This window comes from Phoxinus phoxinus (genome assembly GCF_949152265.1).
Source record: "Phoxinus phoxinus genome assembly, chromosome: 1".
NCBI lineage: Eukaryota > Metazoa > Chordata > Actinopteri > Cypriniformes > Leuciscidae > Phoxinus > Phoxinus phoxinus.
Genome location: NC_136876.1, coordinates 45,054,233 through 45,072,231, shown reverse-complemented (window position 1 = coordinate 45,072,231; position 17,999 = coordinate 45,054,233). Strand labels below are relative to the sequence as shown.

General features: G+C 44.6%; 3 protein-coding genes across 3 annotated transcripts; all 3 read left to right on the top strand.

The window, feature by feature from the left end:
- Positions 1-2,669: 2,669 nt before the first annotated feature.
- On the top strand, positions 2,670-5,847 carry LOC307010259 (uncharacterized protein; the record flags this gene model as incomplete). The annotated part of the gene is made up of 4 exons (XM_079634790.1): positions 2,670-2,739; positions 3,833-3,964; positions 4,240-4,377; positions 4,597-5,847. The coding sequence occupies 4 exons, from the start codon at positions 2,670-2,672 to the stop codon at positions 5,748-5,750; spliced, it is 1,494 nt and encodes a 497-aa protein (XP_079490916.1). The 3' UTR covers positions 5,751-5,847.
- Positions 5,848-8,769: 2,922 nt separating this feature from the next.
- LOC307005158 (uncharacterized protein) lies at positions 8,770-11,975 on the top strand. Its single transcript, XM_079625028.1, has 4 exons — positions 8,770-9,097; positions 9,874-10,005; positions 10,282-10,419; positions 10,639-11,975. The coding sequence occupies exons 1-4, from the start codon at positions 9,007-9,009 to the stop codon at positions 11,625-11,627; spliced, it is 1,350 nt and encodes a 449-aa protein (XP_079481154.1). The 5' UTR covers positions 8,770-9,006; the 3' UTR covers positions 11,628-11,975.
- Positions 11,976-14,648: 2,673 nt separating this feature from the next.
- Positions 14,649-17,767, top strand: LOC307005153 (uncharacterized protein). Its single transcript, XM_079625012.1, has 4 exons — positions 14,649-14,963; positions 15,740-15,871; positions 16,146-16,283; positions 16,503-17,767. The coding sequence occupies exons 1-4, from the start codon at positions 14,873-14,875 to the stop codon at positions 17,522-17,524; spliced, it is 1,383 nt and encodes a 460-aa protein (XP_079481138.1). The 5' UTR covers positions 14,649-14,872; the 3' UTR covers positions 17,525-17,767.
- The last annotated feature ends 232 nt before the right edge of the window (positions 17,768-17,999 follow it).

The following is a 17,999-nucleotide window of genomic DNA, read 5'->3' as shown; positions in this document are numbered from 1 at the left end:
CATCTTCGCACAAAACGGGCACTGAAATATGCATGCACAATTTTCCACGCTCATATTGGGATGTAGAAATACTTTCCGCAGACTATGCTTACACACTTATTTTTTCTTAGCAATGCTAAAACGCACATCAACCGATCACTTGTTTAGCGTTCGTGTAAACACTACATTCAGATTCACCAATCGGAATGAATTCAGTCCAAATGAAACAAAAGGTGTGCATTTAAATGAATGGCGACTGCAGAAACCAAAAGCCGAATGCCAGACATCCCGAAATCCACACAAGCCGCAACACGGCGAGGAACAACCGCGGACGATGGAGGAACGAGGCAGCAGAGGAGCGAGACCCGCCCGGCAGTCAGGAGGACGAGCCCGGGCAGACTCGTGACGGAAATTTACGATAAAACGGCGTCTTTTCAGTTTCGAGTCAACTAGTAACTTTTTTGTATCAATTCTTCCGATACTGGCCTCTGTAACTGGTAGGCGTGGCCTCGTAGGGCAGTGAAGAAAGTGTATTCTGGTAGTTGTCTTTCATCCACATGAGCCAAAAATACATTTTCTGGCTTTTCTCAGTCTAGAAGGTACCAACTTCTAAAATAATTTCACATTTCTACTACATGACCCAATTTAAATACACATTCATCTTTCCAGCGGTGAAGTATCCCTTTAATCTGCACGTTTCCGCACACGGCGCCGCCATTTGGTTTTCGCTAGCGACAAAAGTGTAACCAGTTCTAACGCAATGGCAAAAGTTTGAGCAAAGCATGCAAACTCTTCTGTCGTTGGCTGCACAGAGCACTATTTGACCAAAAAAAGTTAAACATGATGACACATTCAAGTCGATGAGGTGAATCAATGTAACTCCACAACAACTACATAACTGTATCCACTAACCATTCAGAAACGTCCAGGTTAAGTCTAAAAGTTGCAACCTCTTCCTGAGTCTCTCCGTAAGGCTGCACTCCGCTACTTATTTCTGAAATTTGACTGAAATTTGCGTGTTTTGTTATTGACGGAGTATCCGAAGCTCGTGTAAAGGATCATCCGTCTTCTGAACGGGGGGCGGGGAGCAGCAGCTCTTTTGCATTTAGAGGGACACATACACACAAACAGCGCGTTTTGGCTCACACCCAAAAAGGGGAAACTTTGACAAGCTCTAATCAATGATCTGTGTGGTATTTTCAGCTGGAATTTCCCAGACACATTCTGGGGGCACCATAGATTTATATTACATCTTGTGAAAAGCGGCATAATGTGTCACCTTTAAATTACCTCATGTCTCAAAGCACATAACATGTAAGCAATAAGGTACGAGTGGCTGTGCTGTATCGTAAATAAGTCACAGCTAAAGGGAGTTGTTAGGCATGACACGAAGCAGAGTTACCACACGATGCAAAAGTGAAAGCTAAAAAATATATATCAATGCAACTTTCATGAAGTAAAATCACAAAGGCTTCCTTCAGCTGGAAAGAATAGTCCCTGACCGTGAACAGGAACAGAAGTTACATTATTTCACCATGAGATGGTGGCAAAGATTGTCTTTATGAGTCAGTCAGTCAGTAGAGAAGACTTTTATATTGAAAGGACTGAAACTTGTGAACACGGAGAAGCAAATATGCAACCAGAGCCCGTCTACGGAGAGCCTGGCCACTACCTATTAAGTCCTATTGTATCAAATTTTGGTTGTAGTTCCACCAGAGTTCCACTGGGGGCATTCGCCCGAGTGCAAAATTAATGGGAGTCTATGGAACTAGACGTCTACATTTGTCTCTTTCACCCGATCGCCGTTGAGAAATCTCAGATTTGATTGTAGGTTTTGCAAGTTCAACATGGGTTATAGTTCGAAAGTTGAATGAACGAGTACTTATGTCATTTCGATTTCTTACAGGTTGAGTTGTTGTTGCCCATAACAAGCTTGCATTCTACTTATGAACGCTGATAGGTCAGTTAAGGACTGATTACGACCATGAGAGATGCCGCTTGATGGTATCGTGGCATCCGAAGTGGGACCAGAATTTCTTCTAGCAAAAACTCTTCTAGCACGTGTATTTACCTGTGTCAGGTGTGTTGTCGATGCCTTGAGAGAAAAGAAATTGCAAAGCGTGAAAGCACCACAGTGACTGAAGGATTGCCATAAAGCAGTATCTCTGGTCGTACAAGGTGTATGACGTCATTGACATTTTAAAATACTTTTTAAAGCAAATAAGTGACTCTAAAAAATCGAACACCCAGCAATGTGTAATTTCTTTGCATCTCCTTTCGAAAACAACATTCAAATTACTAGACAAAAAATTATATCCCGAGAAAAGTGGATTTTGAGGGGTATAGCTCCATAGACCTCCATTCATTCTGCACTCGTCCTGTGAGCGCCCTCATATGGAACCAGAGTGGAACTGCAACCAGTTCAGAAGCCGGAAGTTTACTGAGAGTGGCAGTTCTCCCCATATTAGACATTCTCTGATGCAACTGAAAAATGACTAGTGCGTCAGGGCACTGGAGAACCCCTTAACTTTTAAAAGGACAAGATATCGCAGAGGACATTCAAACAGATTTTTTATTACGGTTAAAACTTTTGGTACTACTCCGACTTGTACCACTTGACCGCTGTACCACCTGACCACTACAGATTCTTTTGGCAAACGCTCAATCATCTCCTAATTACTGTAATTATTATGACATCCAACCCTAATCAAACACACCTGAACAAGCTGATCAAGGTCTTCAAGATTAGGCTACAGGCAGGTGAGATTCATCAGGGTTGGAGTTACCTAGACCTCCTTGGATCTATAAAAACTTGTTTTCAAGAAGCTCTTTAAACCCTTTTTACAGTGTTTGTTGTGGGATTCAGCAGATGTTTTGATGCAGCGGCACAGTTTTTCATTGTAGTTTTGTGTTCCTTCCTGCTCGCCCCTCCTGACTCACTAATTCAGCACATCTTCTAGCAGAGTTGGTTGTGAGATCACAGGTCATGAGGATGACAGCTCGAGTGTACTGCTTGTTTAGTGCTGTTTTATTGTGTCTGTCTGCATGTTTGAGCACAACAGACGCTGGAGTCGTAGGTTAGAAGATCTTTTAGCTTCATTGCACAGCCCGAAGAAAGTGCCTTACAAAATATGACTTGGACCCATCTCAGCACATTGGTTTACAAAAGTACAGACGTCCAGCGGAAGTTTAACTTCGTATGGTGGTTTAGTTTCAATAATAAGCAAGCTTTAATTATGCAAACCTGTCATAAGTTTATGCATTTATTTCATTGTACAAGTAAAACCCATACAATCACTAATGTAGTATTTTAGTTTACTGTAAATCAAGACCACTAATGCTATATGGTTACACAATTGTTACCACATAGACATCAATCCTGAGTTTAAACTTCTGCTTCATGTTTTGTTTTCCCTATTTGAACAACTATTTAGGCCTTCAATAGCCTCTAACATGGGGAGCTATAACTTTTCTTGTGTTGTGTAGCCTAATAAAATGCTTGAAATGAGGGAGGTCATGGGGATGGCATAACAATTTTTGAAGACGTACACTTAGTTACACACCAGTAAATTTATAAACCACATATTTACTGGTGTGCATGTTTTCTATCAGCATTGCACTATTACTCGCCCAACTATAGGTTGTAACGGCGCTCTCAGTCTTTGAAACTAATTGACGCAGTTTAGTGATAAATGGTAGATGTCTAAGCTACTTTGATTTGAAGCTGATAAATGTGAATATTATATTAAAGTTTGTGGCACGTAATGCAAAACCCCTGACTTGCAAATGCTGAAACAAGCTATACAGCACTTCCTGGTCTCCCCTAACTATCCTCTTGAATCCTCTTCTGTAGTGTCCGGTCAGTGTCCGGCGATGCTGACCGTCGTGCCGTCCCGTCGAGGATGTCTTCGTGATAGAGACTGCTCTGGAGGACACAAATGCTGTCAATTTCCCTGTGGGACTGCGTGTGTGCCGCCTGTTTTCAGTGAGTTTAATTGATGGATGCTAAAGATATTCCAAAAGAAAGACTGAAAAAATGGTGTATAAACAAGTGTTCACTCAGAAATTGCTAGTAAATTTCATAATTGCAAAGAAACCGCAAGTAATACTTTGAACTAAACGTCAAACTACGAAGTAGAAAGACTGAATATTCCTGTCAAAACTAATCTGATCATCTTTGACAACTTACATTTTTTAAGTGGTGAATGAGACATTCAGTATTCAGTGATGTGGTTTCTCTGTCATGTGTCTGTATAATAGCAAAGCCAGGGGTGTGTCCAAGCACAAAGTCTGGAGCAGGAATGTGTGCCGAGTTTTGTTACTATGACAGTGACTGTCCGAACAATGAGAAATGCTGCAGCAATGGATGTGGACATCAGTGTATGGCTCCATATACAGGTATGTGATATGTTATTATATTAGTGTTTGGGTCGGCTTTGTTATTTCAGTTTATCTTGTTTGATTTTATTGCTTTACCGTTCTGTGTGTCAAAAGTATTCAGCCGAACCAGCACCGGATGGATAATTACGATTAATACTTAAAATAAGAAACTTGCAATTTGTGTTTTATGCTGTATATCTGAGACTGGATTAAAGCGGATTATCTGTATCCATACAGTGAAGCCTACAGCCGAACCGCAGACGCCAGCAGCCGAGCTGCCGAATCCTCCAGTGACGCCAGCAGCCGAGCTGCCGACGCCTCCAGCTGAGCTGCCGAATCCTCCAGTGACGCCTCCAGCCGAACTGCCGAATCCTCCAGTGACGCCTGCAGCCGAACTGCCGAATCCTCCAGAGACGCCTGCAGCTGAACTGCCGAATCCTCCAGTGACGCCTGGATCTGAACCGCTGAATCCTACATTGACTCCTGCCATCGAACAGCCCAAGCCTCCAGTGAAGCCTGCCGGCGAAGAGCCCAAGCCTCCAGTGAAGCCCAACGGCGAACAGCCCAAGCCTCCAGTGAAGCCCAACGGCGAACAGCCCAAGCCTCCAGTGAAGCCCAACGGCGAACAGCCCAAGCCTCCAGTGAAGCCCAACGGCGAACAGCCCAAGCCTCCAGTGAAGCCCAACGGCGAACAGCCCAAGCCTCCAGTAAATCCCTACGGCGAACAGCCCAAGCCTCCAGTGAAGCCTGCCGGCGAACAGCCCAAACCTCCCGTGAAGCCTGCCGGCGAACAGCCCAAGCCTCCCGTGAAGCCTGCCGGCGAACAGCCCAAGCCTCCAGTGAAGCCTAACGGCGAACAGCCCAAGCCTCCAGTGAAGCCTGCTTCCGAACAGCCCAAGCCTCCAGTGAAGCCTGCTTCCGAACAGCCCAAGCCTCCAGTGAAGCCTGCTTCCGAACAGCCCAAGCCTCCAGTGAAGCCTGCTTCCGAACAGCCCAAGCCTCCAGTGAAGCCTGCTTCCGAACAGCCCAAGCCTCCAGTGAAGCCTGCTTCCGAACAGCCCAAGCCTCCAGTGAAGCCTGCTTCCGAACAGCCCAAGCCTCCAGTGAAGCCTGCTTCCGAACAGCCCAAGCCTCCAGTGAAGCCTGCTTCCGAACAGCCCAAGCCTCCAGTAAAGCCTGCATCCGAACTGCCCAAGCCGCCAGTGAAGCCTGCGTCTGAACAGCCCAAGCCTCCAATGAAGCCTGTCGGACAACACCCCAAGCCGCCAGTGAAGCCTGCCGGCGAACCGCCCAAGTCTCCAGTGTGTGCTGAAAACTGTCACCAAACTCACCCTGATGGCAAATGTTCTAGCCATATGGGGGGATCCTCATCACCTTATGGGGGCTCATAAGGAATGTGGCCTTGCATAAAGTGTGCTGATTTAACCATTGAATGTATGGGATCTCTTCCCTGTTTTTCACCAAATAAATCTCACATTTTAAGACTTCTCTCTTTGTTTCTGTGGAAAAACAAAGACAATTGCTTGATTGTAGTGTTGGTGTTTTTGGTATTCCAGTGTCATTTGGCTGTTCTCACCTAATGGCTCATTGGCATTAGTGCTTTAGGAAGGTAAAAAATCACCTCACCAAGACCCAAACACGTCTTGTAACGAAAGACCTCTGTTTTCATCTTCGCACAAAACGGGCACTGAAATATGCATGCACAATTTTCCACGCTCATATTGGGATGTAGAAATACTTTCCGCAGACTATGCTTACACACTTATTTTTTTCTTAGCAATGCTAAAACGCACATCAACCGATCACTTGTTTAGCGTTCGTGTAAACACTACATTCAGATTCACCAATCGGAATGAATTCAGTCCAAATGAAACAAAAGGTGTGCATTTAAACATAATGAATGGCGACCGCAGAAACCAAAAGCCGAATGCCAGACATCCCGAAATCCGCACGAGCCGCAACACGGCGAGGAACAACCGCGGACGATGGAGGAACGAGGCAGCAGAGGAGCGAGACCCGCCCGGCAGTCAGGAGGACGAGCCCGGGCAGACTCGTGACGGAAATTTACGATAAAACGGCGTCTTTTCAGTTTCGAGTCAACTAGTAACTTTTTTGTATCAATTCTTCCGATACTGGCCTCTGTAACTGGTAGGCGTGGCTTCGTAGGGGAGTGAAGAAAGTGTATTCTGGGAGTTGTCTTTCATCCACATGAGCCAAAAATACATTTTCTGGCTTTTCTCAGTCTAGAAGGTACCAACTTCTAAAATAATTTCACATTTCTACTACATGACCCAATTTAAATACACATTCATCTTTCCAGCGGTGAAGTATCCCTTTAATCTGCACGTTTCCGCACACGGCGCCGCCATTTGGTTTTCGCTAGCGACAAAAGTGTAACCAGTTCTAACGCAATGGCAAAAGTTTGAGCAAAGCATGCAAACTCTTCTGTCGTTGGCTGCACAGAGCACTACTTAACCAAAAAAAGTTAAACATGATGACACATTCAAGTCGATGAGGTGAATCAATGTAACTCCACAACAACTACATAACTGTATCCACTAACCATTCAGAACGTCCAGGTTAAGTCTAAAAGTTGCAACCTCTTCCTGAGTCTCTCCGTAAGGCTGCACTCCGCTACTTATTTCTGAAATTTGACTGAAATTTGCGTGTTTTGTTATTGACGGAGTATCCGAAGCTCGTGTAAAGGATCATCCATCTTCTGAACGGGGGGCGGGGAGCAGCAGCTCTTTTGCATTTAGAGGGACACACACACACAAACAGCGCGTTTTGGCTCACACCCAAAAAGGGGAAACTTTGACAAGCTCTAATCAATGATATGGGTTGTATTTTCAGCTGGAATTTCCCAGGCACATTCTGGGGGCACCATAGATTTATATTACATCTTGTGAAAAGCGGCATAATGTGTCACCTTTAAATTACCTCATGTCTCAAAGCACATAACATGTAAGCAATAAGGTACGAGTGGCTGTGCTGTATCGTAAATAAGTCACAGCTAAAGGGAGTTGTTAGGCATGACACGAAGCAGAGTTACCACACGATGCAAAAGTGAAAGCTAAAAAATATATATCAATGCAACTTTCATGAAGTAAAATCACAAAGGCTTCCTTCAGCTGGAAAGAATAGTCCCTGACCGTGAACAGGAACAGAAGTTACATTATTTCACCATGAGATGGTGGCAAAGATTGTCTTTATGAGTCAGTCAGTCAGTAGAGAAGACTTTTATATTGAAAGGACTGAAACTTGTGAACACGGAGAAGCAAATATGCAACCAGAGCCCGTCTACGGAGAGCCTGGCCACTACCTATTAAGTCCTATTGTATTAAATTTTGGTTGTAGTTCCACCAGAGTTCCACTGGGGGCATTCGCCCGAGTGCAAAATTAATGGGAGTCTATGGAACTAGACGGCTACATTTGTCTCTTTCACCCGATCGCCGTTGAGAAATCTCAGATTTGATTGTAGGTTTTGCAAGTTCAACATGGGTTATAGTTCGAAAGTTGAATGAACGAGTACTTATGTCATTTCGATTTCTTACAGGTTGAGTTGTTGTTGCCCATAACAAGCTTGCATTCTACTTATGAACGCTGATAGGTCAGTTAAGGACTGATTACGACCATGAGAGATGCCGCTTGATGGTATCGTGGCATCCGAAGTGGGACCAGAATTTCTTCTAGCAAAAACTCTTCTAGCACGTGTATTTACCTGTGTCAGGTGTGTTGTCGATGCCTTGAGAGAAAAGAAATTGCAAAGCGTGAAAGCACCACAGTGACTGAAGGATTGCCATAAAGCAGTATCTCTGGTCGTACAAGGTGTATGACGTCATTGACATTTTAAAATACTTTTTAAAGCAAATAAGTGACTCTAAAAAATCGAACACCCAGCAATGTGTAATTTCTTTGCATCTCCTTTCGAAAACAACATTCAAATTACTAGACAAAAAACTATATCCCGAGAAAAGTGGATTTTGAGGGGTATAGCTCCATAGACCTCCATTCATTCTGCACTCGTCCTGTGAGCGCCCTCATATGGAACCAGAGTGGAACTGCAACCAGTTCAGAAGCCGGAAGTTTACTGAGAGTGGCAGTTCTCCCCATATTAGACATTCTCTGATGCAACTGAAAAATGACTAGTGCGTCAGGGCACTGGAGAACCCCTTAACTTTTAAAAGGACAAGATATCGCAGAGGACATTCAAACAGATTTTTTATTACGGTTAAAACTTTTGGTACTACTCCGACTTGTACCACTTGACCGCTGTACCACCTGACCACTACAGATTCTTTTGGCAAACGCTCAATCATCTCCTAATTACTGTAATTATTACGACATCCAACCCTAATCAAACACACCTGAACAAGCTGATCAAGGTCTTTAAGATTAGGCTACTAGAAAGCTACAGGCAGGTGAGATTCATCAGGGTTGGAGTTACCTAGACCTCCTTGGATCTATAAAAACTTGTTTTCAAGAAGCTCTTTAAACCCTTTTTACAGTGTTTGTTGTGGGATTCAGCAGATGTTTTGATGCAGCGGCACAGTTTTTCATTGTAGTTTTGTGTTCCTTCCTGCTCGCCCCTCCTGACTCACTAATTCAGCACATCTTCTAGCAGAGTTGGTTGTGAGATCACAGGTCATGAGGATGACAGCTCGAGTGTACTGCTTGTTTAGTGCTGTTTTATTGTGTCTGTCTGCATGTTTGAGCACAACAGACGCTGGAGTCGTAGGTGAGAAGATCTTTTAGCTTCATTGCACAGCCCGAAGAAAGTGCCTTACAAAATATGACTTGGACCCATCTCAGCACATTGGTTTACAAAAGTACAGACGTCCAGCGGAAGTTTAACTTCGTATGGTGGTTTAGTTTCAATAATAAGCAAGCTTTAATTATGCAAACCTGTCATAAGTTTATGCATTTATTTCATTGTACAAGTAAAACCCATACAATCACTAATGTAGTATTTTAGTTTACTGTAAATCAAGACCACTAATGCTATATGGTTACACAATTGTTACCACATAGACATCAATCCTGAGTTTAAACTTCTGCTTCATGTTTTGTTTTCCCTATTTGAACAACTATTTAGGCTTTCAATAGCCTCTAACATGGGGAGCTATAACTTTTCTTGTGTTGTGTAGCCTAATAAAATGCTTGAAATGAGGGAGGTCATGGGGATGGCATAACAATTTTTGAAGACGTACACTTAGTTACACACCAGTAAATTTATAAACCACATATTTACTGGTGTGCATGTTTTCTATCAGCATTGCACTATTACTCGCCCAACTATAGGTTGTAACGGCGCTCTCAGTCTTTGAAACTAATTGACGCAGTTTAGTGATAAATGGTAGATGTCTAAGCTACTTTGATTTGAAGCTGATAAATGTGAATATTATATTAAAGTTTGTGGCACGTAATGCAAAACCCCTGACTTGCAAATGCTGAAACAAGCTATACAGCACTTCCTGGTCTCCCCTAACTATCCTCTTGAATCCTCTTCTGTAGTGTCCGGTCAGTGTCCGGCGATGCTGACCGTCGTGCCGTCCCGTCGAGGATGTCTTCGTGATAGAGACTGCTCTGGAGGACACAAATGCTGTCAATTTCCCTGTGGGACTGCGTGTGTGCTGCCTGTTTTCAGTGAGTTTAATTGATGGATGCTAAAGATATTCCAAAAGAAAGACTGAAAAAATGGTGTATAAACAAGTGTTCACTCAGAAATTGCTAGTAAATTTCATAATTGCAAAGAAACCGCAAGTAATACTTTGAACTAAACGTCAAACTACGAAGTAGAAAGACTGAATATTCCTGTCAAAACTAATCTGATCATCTTTGACAACTTACATTTTTTTAAGTGGTGAATGAGACATTCAGTATTCAGTGATGTGGTTTTTCTGTCATGTGTCTGTATAATAGCAAAGCCAGGGGTGTGTCCAAGCACAAAGTCTGGAGCAGGAATGTGTGCCGAGTTTTGTTACTATGACAGTGACTGTCCGAACAATGAGAAATGCTGCAGCAATGGATGTGGACATCAGTGTATGGCTCCATATACAGGTATGTGATATGTTATTATATTAGTGTTTGGGTCGGCTTTGTTATTTCAGTTTATCTTGTTTGATTTTATTGCTTTACCGTTCTGTGTGTCAAAAGTATTCAGCCGAACCAGCACCGGATGGATAATTACGATTAATACTTAAAATAAGAAACTTGCAATTTGTGTTTTATGCTGTATATCTGAGACTGGATTAAAGCGGATTATCTGTATCCATACAGTGAAGCCTACAGCCGAACCGCAGACGCCAGCAGCCGAGCTGCCGAATCCTCCAGTGACGCCAGCAGCCGAGCTGCCGACGCCTCCAGCTGAGCTGCCGAATCCTCCAGTGACGCCTCCAGCCGAACTGCCGAATCCTCCAGTGACGCCTGCAGCCGAACTGCCGAATCCTCCAGTGACGCCTGGATCTGAACCGCTGAATCCTACATTGACTCCTGCCATCGAACAGCCCAAGCCTCCAGTGAAGCCTGCCGGCGAACAGCCCAAGCCTCCAGTGAAGCCCAACGGCGAACAGCCCAAGCCTCCAGTGAAGCCCAACGGCGAACAGCCCAAGCCTCCAGTGAAGCCCAACGGCGAACAGCCCAAGCCTCCAGTGAAGCCCAACGGCGAACAGCCCAAGCCTCCAGTAAATCCCTACGGTGAACAGCCCAAGCCTCCAGTGAAGCCTGCCGGCGAACAGCCCAAACCTCCCGTGAAGCCTGCCGGCGAACAGCCCAAGCCTCCCGTGAAGCCTGCCGGCGAACAGCCCAAGCCTCCAGTGAAGCCTAACGGCGAACAGCCCAAGCCTCCAGTGAAGCCTGCTTCCGAACAGCCCAAGCCTCCAGTGAAGCCTGCTTCCGAACAGCCCAAGCCTCCAGTGAAGCCTGCTTCCGAACAGCCCAAGCCTCCAGTGAAGCCTGCTTCCGAACAGCCCAAGCCTCCAGTGAAGCCTGCTTCCGAACAGCCCAAGCCTCCAGTGAAGCCTGCATCCGAACTGCCCAAGCCTCCAGTGAAGCCTGCTTCCGAACAGCCCAAGCCTCCAATAAAGCCTGTCGGCGAACAGCCCAAGCCTCCAATGAAGCCTGTCGGACAACACCCCAAGCCGCCAGTGAAGCCTGCCGGCGAACCGCCCAAGTCTCCAGTGTGTGCTGAAAACTGTCACCAAACTCACCCTGATGGCAAATGTTCTAGCCATATGGGGGGATCCTCATCACCTTATGGGGGCTCATAAGGAATGTGGCCTTGCATAAAGTGTGCTGATTTAACCATTGAATGTATGGGATCTCTTCCCTGTTTTTCACCAAATAAATCTCACATTTTAAGACTTCTCTCTTTGTTTCTGTGGAAAAACAAAGACAATTGCTTGATTGTAGTGTTGGTGTTTTTGGTATTCCAGTGTCATTTGGCTGTTCTCACCTAATGGCTCATTGGCATTAGTGCTTTAGGAAGGTAAAAAATCACCTCACCAAGACCCAAACACGTCTTGTAACGAAAGACCTCTGTTTTCATCTTCGCACAAAACGGGCACTGAAATATGCATGCACAATTTTCCACGCTCATATTGGGATGTAGAAATACTTTCCGCAGACTATGCTTACACACTTATTTTTTCTTAGCAATGCTAAAACGCACATCAACCGATCACTTGTTTAGCGTTCGTGTAAACACTACATTCAGATTCACCAATCGGAATGAATTCAGTCCAAATGAAACAAAAGGTGTGCATTTAAACATAATGAATGGCGACTGCAGAAACCAAAAGCCGAATGCCAGACATCCCGAAATCCGCACGAGCCGCAACACGGCGAGGAACAACCGCGGACGATGGAGGAACGAGGCAGCAGAGGAGCGAGACCCGCCCGGCAGTCAGGAGGACGAGCCCGGGCAGACTCGTGACGGAAATTTACGATAAAACGGCGTCTTTTCAGTTTCGAGTCAACTAGTAACTTTTTTGTATCAATTCTTCCGATACTGGCCTCTGTAACTGGTAGGCGTGGCCTCGTAGGGCAGTGAAGAAAGTGTATTCTGGGAGTTGTCTTTCATCCACATGAGCCAAAAATACATTTTCTGGCTTTTCTCAGTCTAGAAGGTACCAACTTCTAAAATAATTTCACATTTCTACTACATGACCCAATTTAAATACACATTCATCTTTCCAGCGGTGAAGTATCCCTTTAATCTGCACGTTTCCGCACACGGCGCCGCCATTTGGTTTTCGCTAGCGACAAAAGTGTAACCAGTTCTAACGCAATGGCAAAAGTTTGAGCAAAGCATGCAAACTCTTCTGTCGTTGGCTGCACAGAGCACTATTTGACCAAAAAAAGTTAAACATGATGACACATTCAAGTCGATGAGGTGAATCAATGTAACTCCACAACAACTACATAACTGTATCCACTAACCATTCAGAAACGTCCAGGTTAAGTCTAAAAGTTGCAACCTCTTCCTGAGTCTCTCCGTAAGGCTGCACTCCGCTACTTATTTCTGAAATTTGACTGAAATTTGCGTGTTTTGTTATTGACGGAGTATCCGAAGCTCGTGTAAAGGATCATCCGTCTTCTGAACGGGGGGCGGGGAGCAGCAGCTCTTTTGCATTTAGAGGGACACATACACACAAACAGCGCGTTTTGGCTCACACCCAAAAAGGGGAAACTTTGACAAGCTCTAATCAATGATCTGGGTTGTATTTTCAGCTGGAATTTCCCAGACACATTCTGGGGGCACCATAGATTTATATTACATCTTGTGAAAAGCGGCATAATGTGTCACCTTTAAATTACCTCATGTCTCAAAGCACATAACATGTAAGCAATAAGGTACGAGTGGCTGTGCTGTATCGTAAATAAGTCACAGCTAAAGGGAGTTGTTAGGCATGACACGAAGCAGAGTTACCACACGATGCAAAAGTGAAAGCTAAAAAATATATATCAATGCAACTTTCATGAAGTAAAATCACAAAGGCTTCCTTCAGCTGGAAAGAATAGTCCCTGACCGTGAACAGGAACAGAAGTTACATTATTTCACCATGAGATGGTGGCAAAGATTGTCTTTATGAGTCAGTCAGTCAGTAGAGAAGACTTTTATATTGAAAGGACTGAAACTTGTGAACACGGAGAAGCAAATATGCAACCAGAGCCCGTCTACGGAGAGCCTGGCCACTACCTATTAAGTCCTATTGTATCAAATTTTGGTTGTAGTTCCACCAGAGTTTCACTGGGGGCATTCGCCCGAGTGCAAAATTAATGGGAGTCTATGGAACTAGACGGCTACATTTGTCTCTTTCACCCGATCGCCGTTGAGAAATCTCAGATTTGATTGTAGGTTTTGCAAGTTCAACATGGGTTATAGTTCGAAAGTTGAATGAACGAGTACTTATGTCATTTCGATTTCTTACAGGTTGAGTTGTTGTTGCCCATAACAAGCTTGCATTCTACTTATGAACGCTGATAGGTCAGTTAAGGACTGATTACGACCATGAGAGATGCCGCTTGATGGTATCGTGGCATCCGAAGTGGGACCAGAATTTCTTCTAGCAAAAACTCTTCTAGCACGTGTATTTACCTGTGTCAGGTGTGTTGTCGATGCCTTGAGAGAAAAGAAATTGCAAAGCGTGAAAGCACCACAGTGACTGAAGGATTGCCATAAAGCAGTATCTCTGGTCGTACAAGGTGTATGACGTCATTGACATTTTAAAATACTTTTTAAAGCAAATAAGTGACTCTAAAAAATCGAACACCCAGCAATGTGTAATTTCTTTGCATCTCCTTTCGAAAACAACATTCAAATTACTAGACAAAAAATTATATCCCGAGAAAAGAGGATTTTGAGGGGTATAGCTCCATAGACCTCCATTCATTCTGCACTCGTCCTGTGAGCGCCCTCATATGGAACCAGAGTGGAACTGCAACCAGTTCAGAAGCCGGAAGTTTACTGAGAGTGGCAGTTCTCCCCATATTAGACATTCTCTGATGCAACTGAAAAATGACTAGTGCGTCAGGGCACTGGAGAACCCCTTAACTTTTAAAAGGACAAGATATCGCAGAGGACATTCAAACAGATTTTTTATTACGGTTAAAACTTTTGGTACTACTCCGACTTGTACCACTTGACCGCTGTACCACCTGACCACTACAGATTCTTTTGGCAAACGCTCAATCATCTCCTAATTACTGTAATTATTACGACATCCAACCCTAATCAAACACACCTGAACAAGCTGATCAAGGTCTTCAAGATTAGGCTACAGGCAGGTGAGATTCATCAGGGTTGGAGTTACCTAGACCTCCTTGGATCTATAAAAACTTGTTTTCAAGAAGCTCTTTAAACCCTTTTTACAGTCTTTGTTGTGGGATTCAGCAGATGTTTTGATGCAGCGGCACAGTTTTTCATTGTAGTTTTGTGTTCCTTCCTGCTCGCCCCTCCTGACTCACTAATTCAGCACATCTTCTAGCAGAGTTGGTTGTGAGATCACAGGTCATGAGGATGACAGCTCGAGTGTACTGCTTGTTTAGTGCTGTTTTATTGTGTCTGTCTGCATGTTTGAGCACAACAGACGCTGGAGTCGTAGGTGAGAAGATCTTTTAGCTTCATTGCACAGCCCGAAGAAAGTGCCTTACAAAATATGACTTGGACCCATCTCAGCACATTGGTTTACAAAAGTACAGACGTCCAGCGGAAGTTTAACTTCGTATGGTGGTTTAGTTTCAATAATAAGCAAGCTTTAATTATGCAAACCTGTCATAAGTTTATGCATTTATTTCATTGTACAAGTAAAACCCATACAATCACTAATGTAGTATTTTAGTTTACTGTAAATCAAGACCACTAATGCTATATGGTTACACAATTGTTACCACATAGACATCAATCCTGAGTTTAAACTTCTGCTTCATGTTTTGTTTTCCCTATTTGAACAACTATTTAGGCCTTCAATAGCCTCTAACATGGGGAGCTATAACTTTTCTTGTGTTGTGTAGCCTAATAAAATGCTTGAAATGAGGGAGGTCATGGGGATGGCATAACAATTTTTGAAGACGTACACTTAGTTACACACCAGTAAATTTATAAACCACATATTTACTGGTGTGCATGTTTTCTATCAGCATTGCACTATTACTCGCCCAACTATAGGTTGTAACGGCGCTCTCAGTCTTTGAAACTAATTGACGCAGTTTAGTGATAAATGGTAGATGTCTAAGCTACTTTGATTTGAAGCTGATAAATGTGAATATTATATTAAAGTTTGTGGCACGTAATGCAAAACCCCTGACTTGCAAATGCTGAAACAAGCTATACAGCACTTCCTGGTCTCCCCTAACTATCCTCTTGAATCCTCTTCTGTAGTGTCCGGTCAGTGTCCGGCGATGCTGACCGTCGTGCCGTCCCGTCGAGGATGTCTTCGTGATAGAGACTGCTCTGGAGGACACAAATGCTGTCAATTTCCCTGTGGGACTGCGTGTGTGCCGCCTGTTTTCAGTGAGTTTAATTGATGGATGCTAAAGATATTCCAAAAGAAAGACTGAAAAAATGGTGTATAAACAAGTGTTCACTCAGAAATTGCTAGTAAATTTCATAATTGCAAAAAACCGCAAGTAATACTTTGAACTAAACGTCAAACTACGAAGTAGAAAGACTGAATATTCCTGTCAAAACTAATCTGATCATCTTTGACAACTTACATTTTTTAAGTGGTGAATGAGACATTCAGTATTCAGTGATGTGGTTTCTCTGTCATGTGTCTGTATAATAGCAAAGCCAGGGGTGTGTCCAAGCACAAAGTCTGGAGCAGGAATGTGTGCCGAGTTTTGTTACTATGACAGTGACTGTCCGAACAATGAGAAATGCTGCAGCAATGGATGTGGACATCAGTGTATGGCTCCATATACAGGTATGTGATATGTTATTATATTAGTGTTTGGGTCGGCTTTGTTATTTCAGTTTATCTTGTTTGATTTTATTGCTTTACCGTTCTGTGTGTCAAAAGTATTCAGCCGAACCAGCACCGGATGGATAATTACGATTAATACTTAAAATAAGAAACTTGCAATTTGTGTTTTATGCTGTATATCTGAGACTGGATTAAAGCGGATTATCTGTATCCATACAGTGAAGCCTACAGCCGAACCGCAGACGCCAGCAGCCGAGCTGCCGAATCCTCCAGTGACGCCAGCAGCCGAGCTGCCGACGCCTCCAGCTGAGCTGCCGAATCCTCCAGTGACGCCTCCAGCCGAACTGCCGAATCCTCCAGTGACGCCTGCAGCCGAACTGCCGAATCCTCCAGTGACGCCTCCAGCCGAACTGCCGAATCCTCCAGTGACGCCTGCAGCCGAACTGCCGAATCCTCCAGTGACGCCTGCAGCCGAACTGCCGAATCCTCCAGAGACGCCTGCAGCTGAACTGCCGAATCCTCCAGTGACGCCTGGATCTGAACCGCTGAATCCTACATTGACTCCTGCCATCGAACAGCCCAAGCCTCCAGTGAAGCCTGCCGGCGAACAGCCCAAGCCTCCAGTGAAGCCCAACGGCGAACAGCCCAAGCCTCCAGTGAAGCCCAACGGCGAACAGCCCAAGCCTCCAGTAAATCCCTACGGCGAACAGCCCAAGCCTCCAGTGAAGCCTGCCGGCGAACAGCCCAAACCTCCCGTGAAGCCTGCCGGCGAACAGCCCAAGCCTCCCGTGAAGCCTGCCGGCGAACAGCCCAAACCTCCCGTGAAGCCTGCTTCCGAACAGCCCAAGCCTCCAGTGAAGCCTGCTTCCGAACAGCCCAAGCCTCCAGTGAAGCCTGCTTCCGAACAGCCCAAGCCTCCAGTGAAGCCTGCTTCCGAACAGCCCAAGCCTCCAGTGAAGCCTGCTTCCGAACAGCCCAAGCCTCCAGTGAAGCCTGCTTCCGAACAGCCCAAGCCTCCAGTAAAGCCTGCATCCGAACTGCCCAAGCCGCCAGTGAAGCCTGCGTCTGAACAGCCCAAGCCTCCAATGAAGCCTGTCGGACAACACCCCAAGCCGCCAGTGAAGCCTGCCGGCGAACCGCCCAAGTCTCCAGTGTGTGCTGAAAACTGTCACCAAACTCACCCTGATGGCAAATGTTCTAGCCATATGGGGGGATCCTCATCACCTTATGGGGGCTCATAAGGAATGTGGCCTTGCATAAAGTGTGCTGATTTAACCATTGAATGTATGGGATCTCTTCCCTGTTTTTCACCAAATAAATCTCACATTTTAAGACTTCTCTCTTTGTTTCTGTGGAAAAACAAAGACAATTGCTTGATTGTAGTGTTGGTGTTTTTGGTATTCCAGTGTCATTTGGCTGTTCTCACCTAATGGCTCATTGGCATTAGTGCTTTAGGAAGGTAAAAAATCACCTCACCAAGACCCAAACACGTCTTGTAACGAAAGACCTCTGTTTTCATCTTCGCACAAAACGGGCACTGAAATATGCATGCACAATTTTCCACGCTCATATTGGGATGTAGAAATACTTTCCGCAGACTATGCTTACACACTTATTTTTTTCTTAGCAATGCTAAAACGCACATCAACCGATCACTTGTTTAGCGTTCGTGCAAACACTACATTCAGATTCACCAATCGGAATGAATTCAGTCCA

Bases quoted from the DNA above. Each gene is read 5' to 3' on its own strand.
- LOC307005153 (XM_079625012.1), top strand. From the start codon at position 14,873: ATGAGGATGACAGCTCGAGTGTACTGCTTGTTTAGTGCTGTTTTATTG. The intron at 15,872-16,145 runs GTGAGTTTAATT...TCTGTATAATAG, and splicing joins GTGTGTGCCGCCTGTTTTCA to CAAAGCCAGGGGTGTGTCCA. The intron at 16,284-16,502 runs GTATGTGATATG...GTATCCATACAG, and splicing joins GTGTATGGCTCCATATACAG to TGAAGCCTACAGCCGAACCG.
- LOC307005158 (XM_079625028.1), top strand. From the start codon at position 9,007: ATGAGGATGACAGCTCGAGTGTACTGCTTGTTTAGTGCTGTTTTATTG. The intron at 9,098-9,873 runs GTGAGAAGATCT...CCTCTTCTGTAG, and splicing joins AACAGACGCTGGAGTCGTAG to TGTCCGGTCAGTGTCCGGCG. The intron at 10,006-10,281 runs GTGAGTTTAATT...TCTGTATAATAG, and splicing joins GTGTGTGCTGCCTGTTTTCA to CAAAGCCAGGGGTGTGTCCA.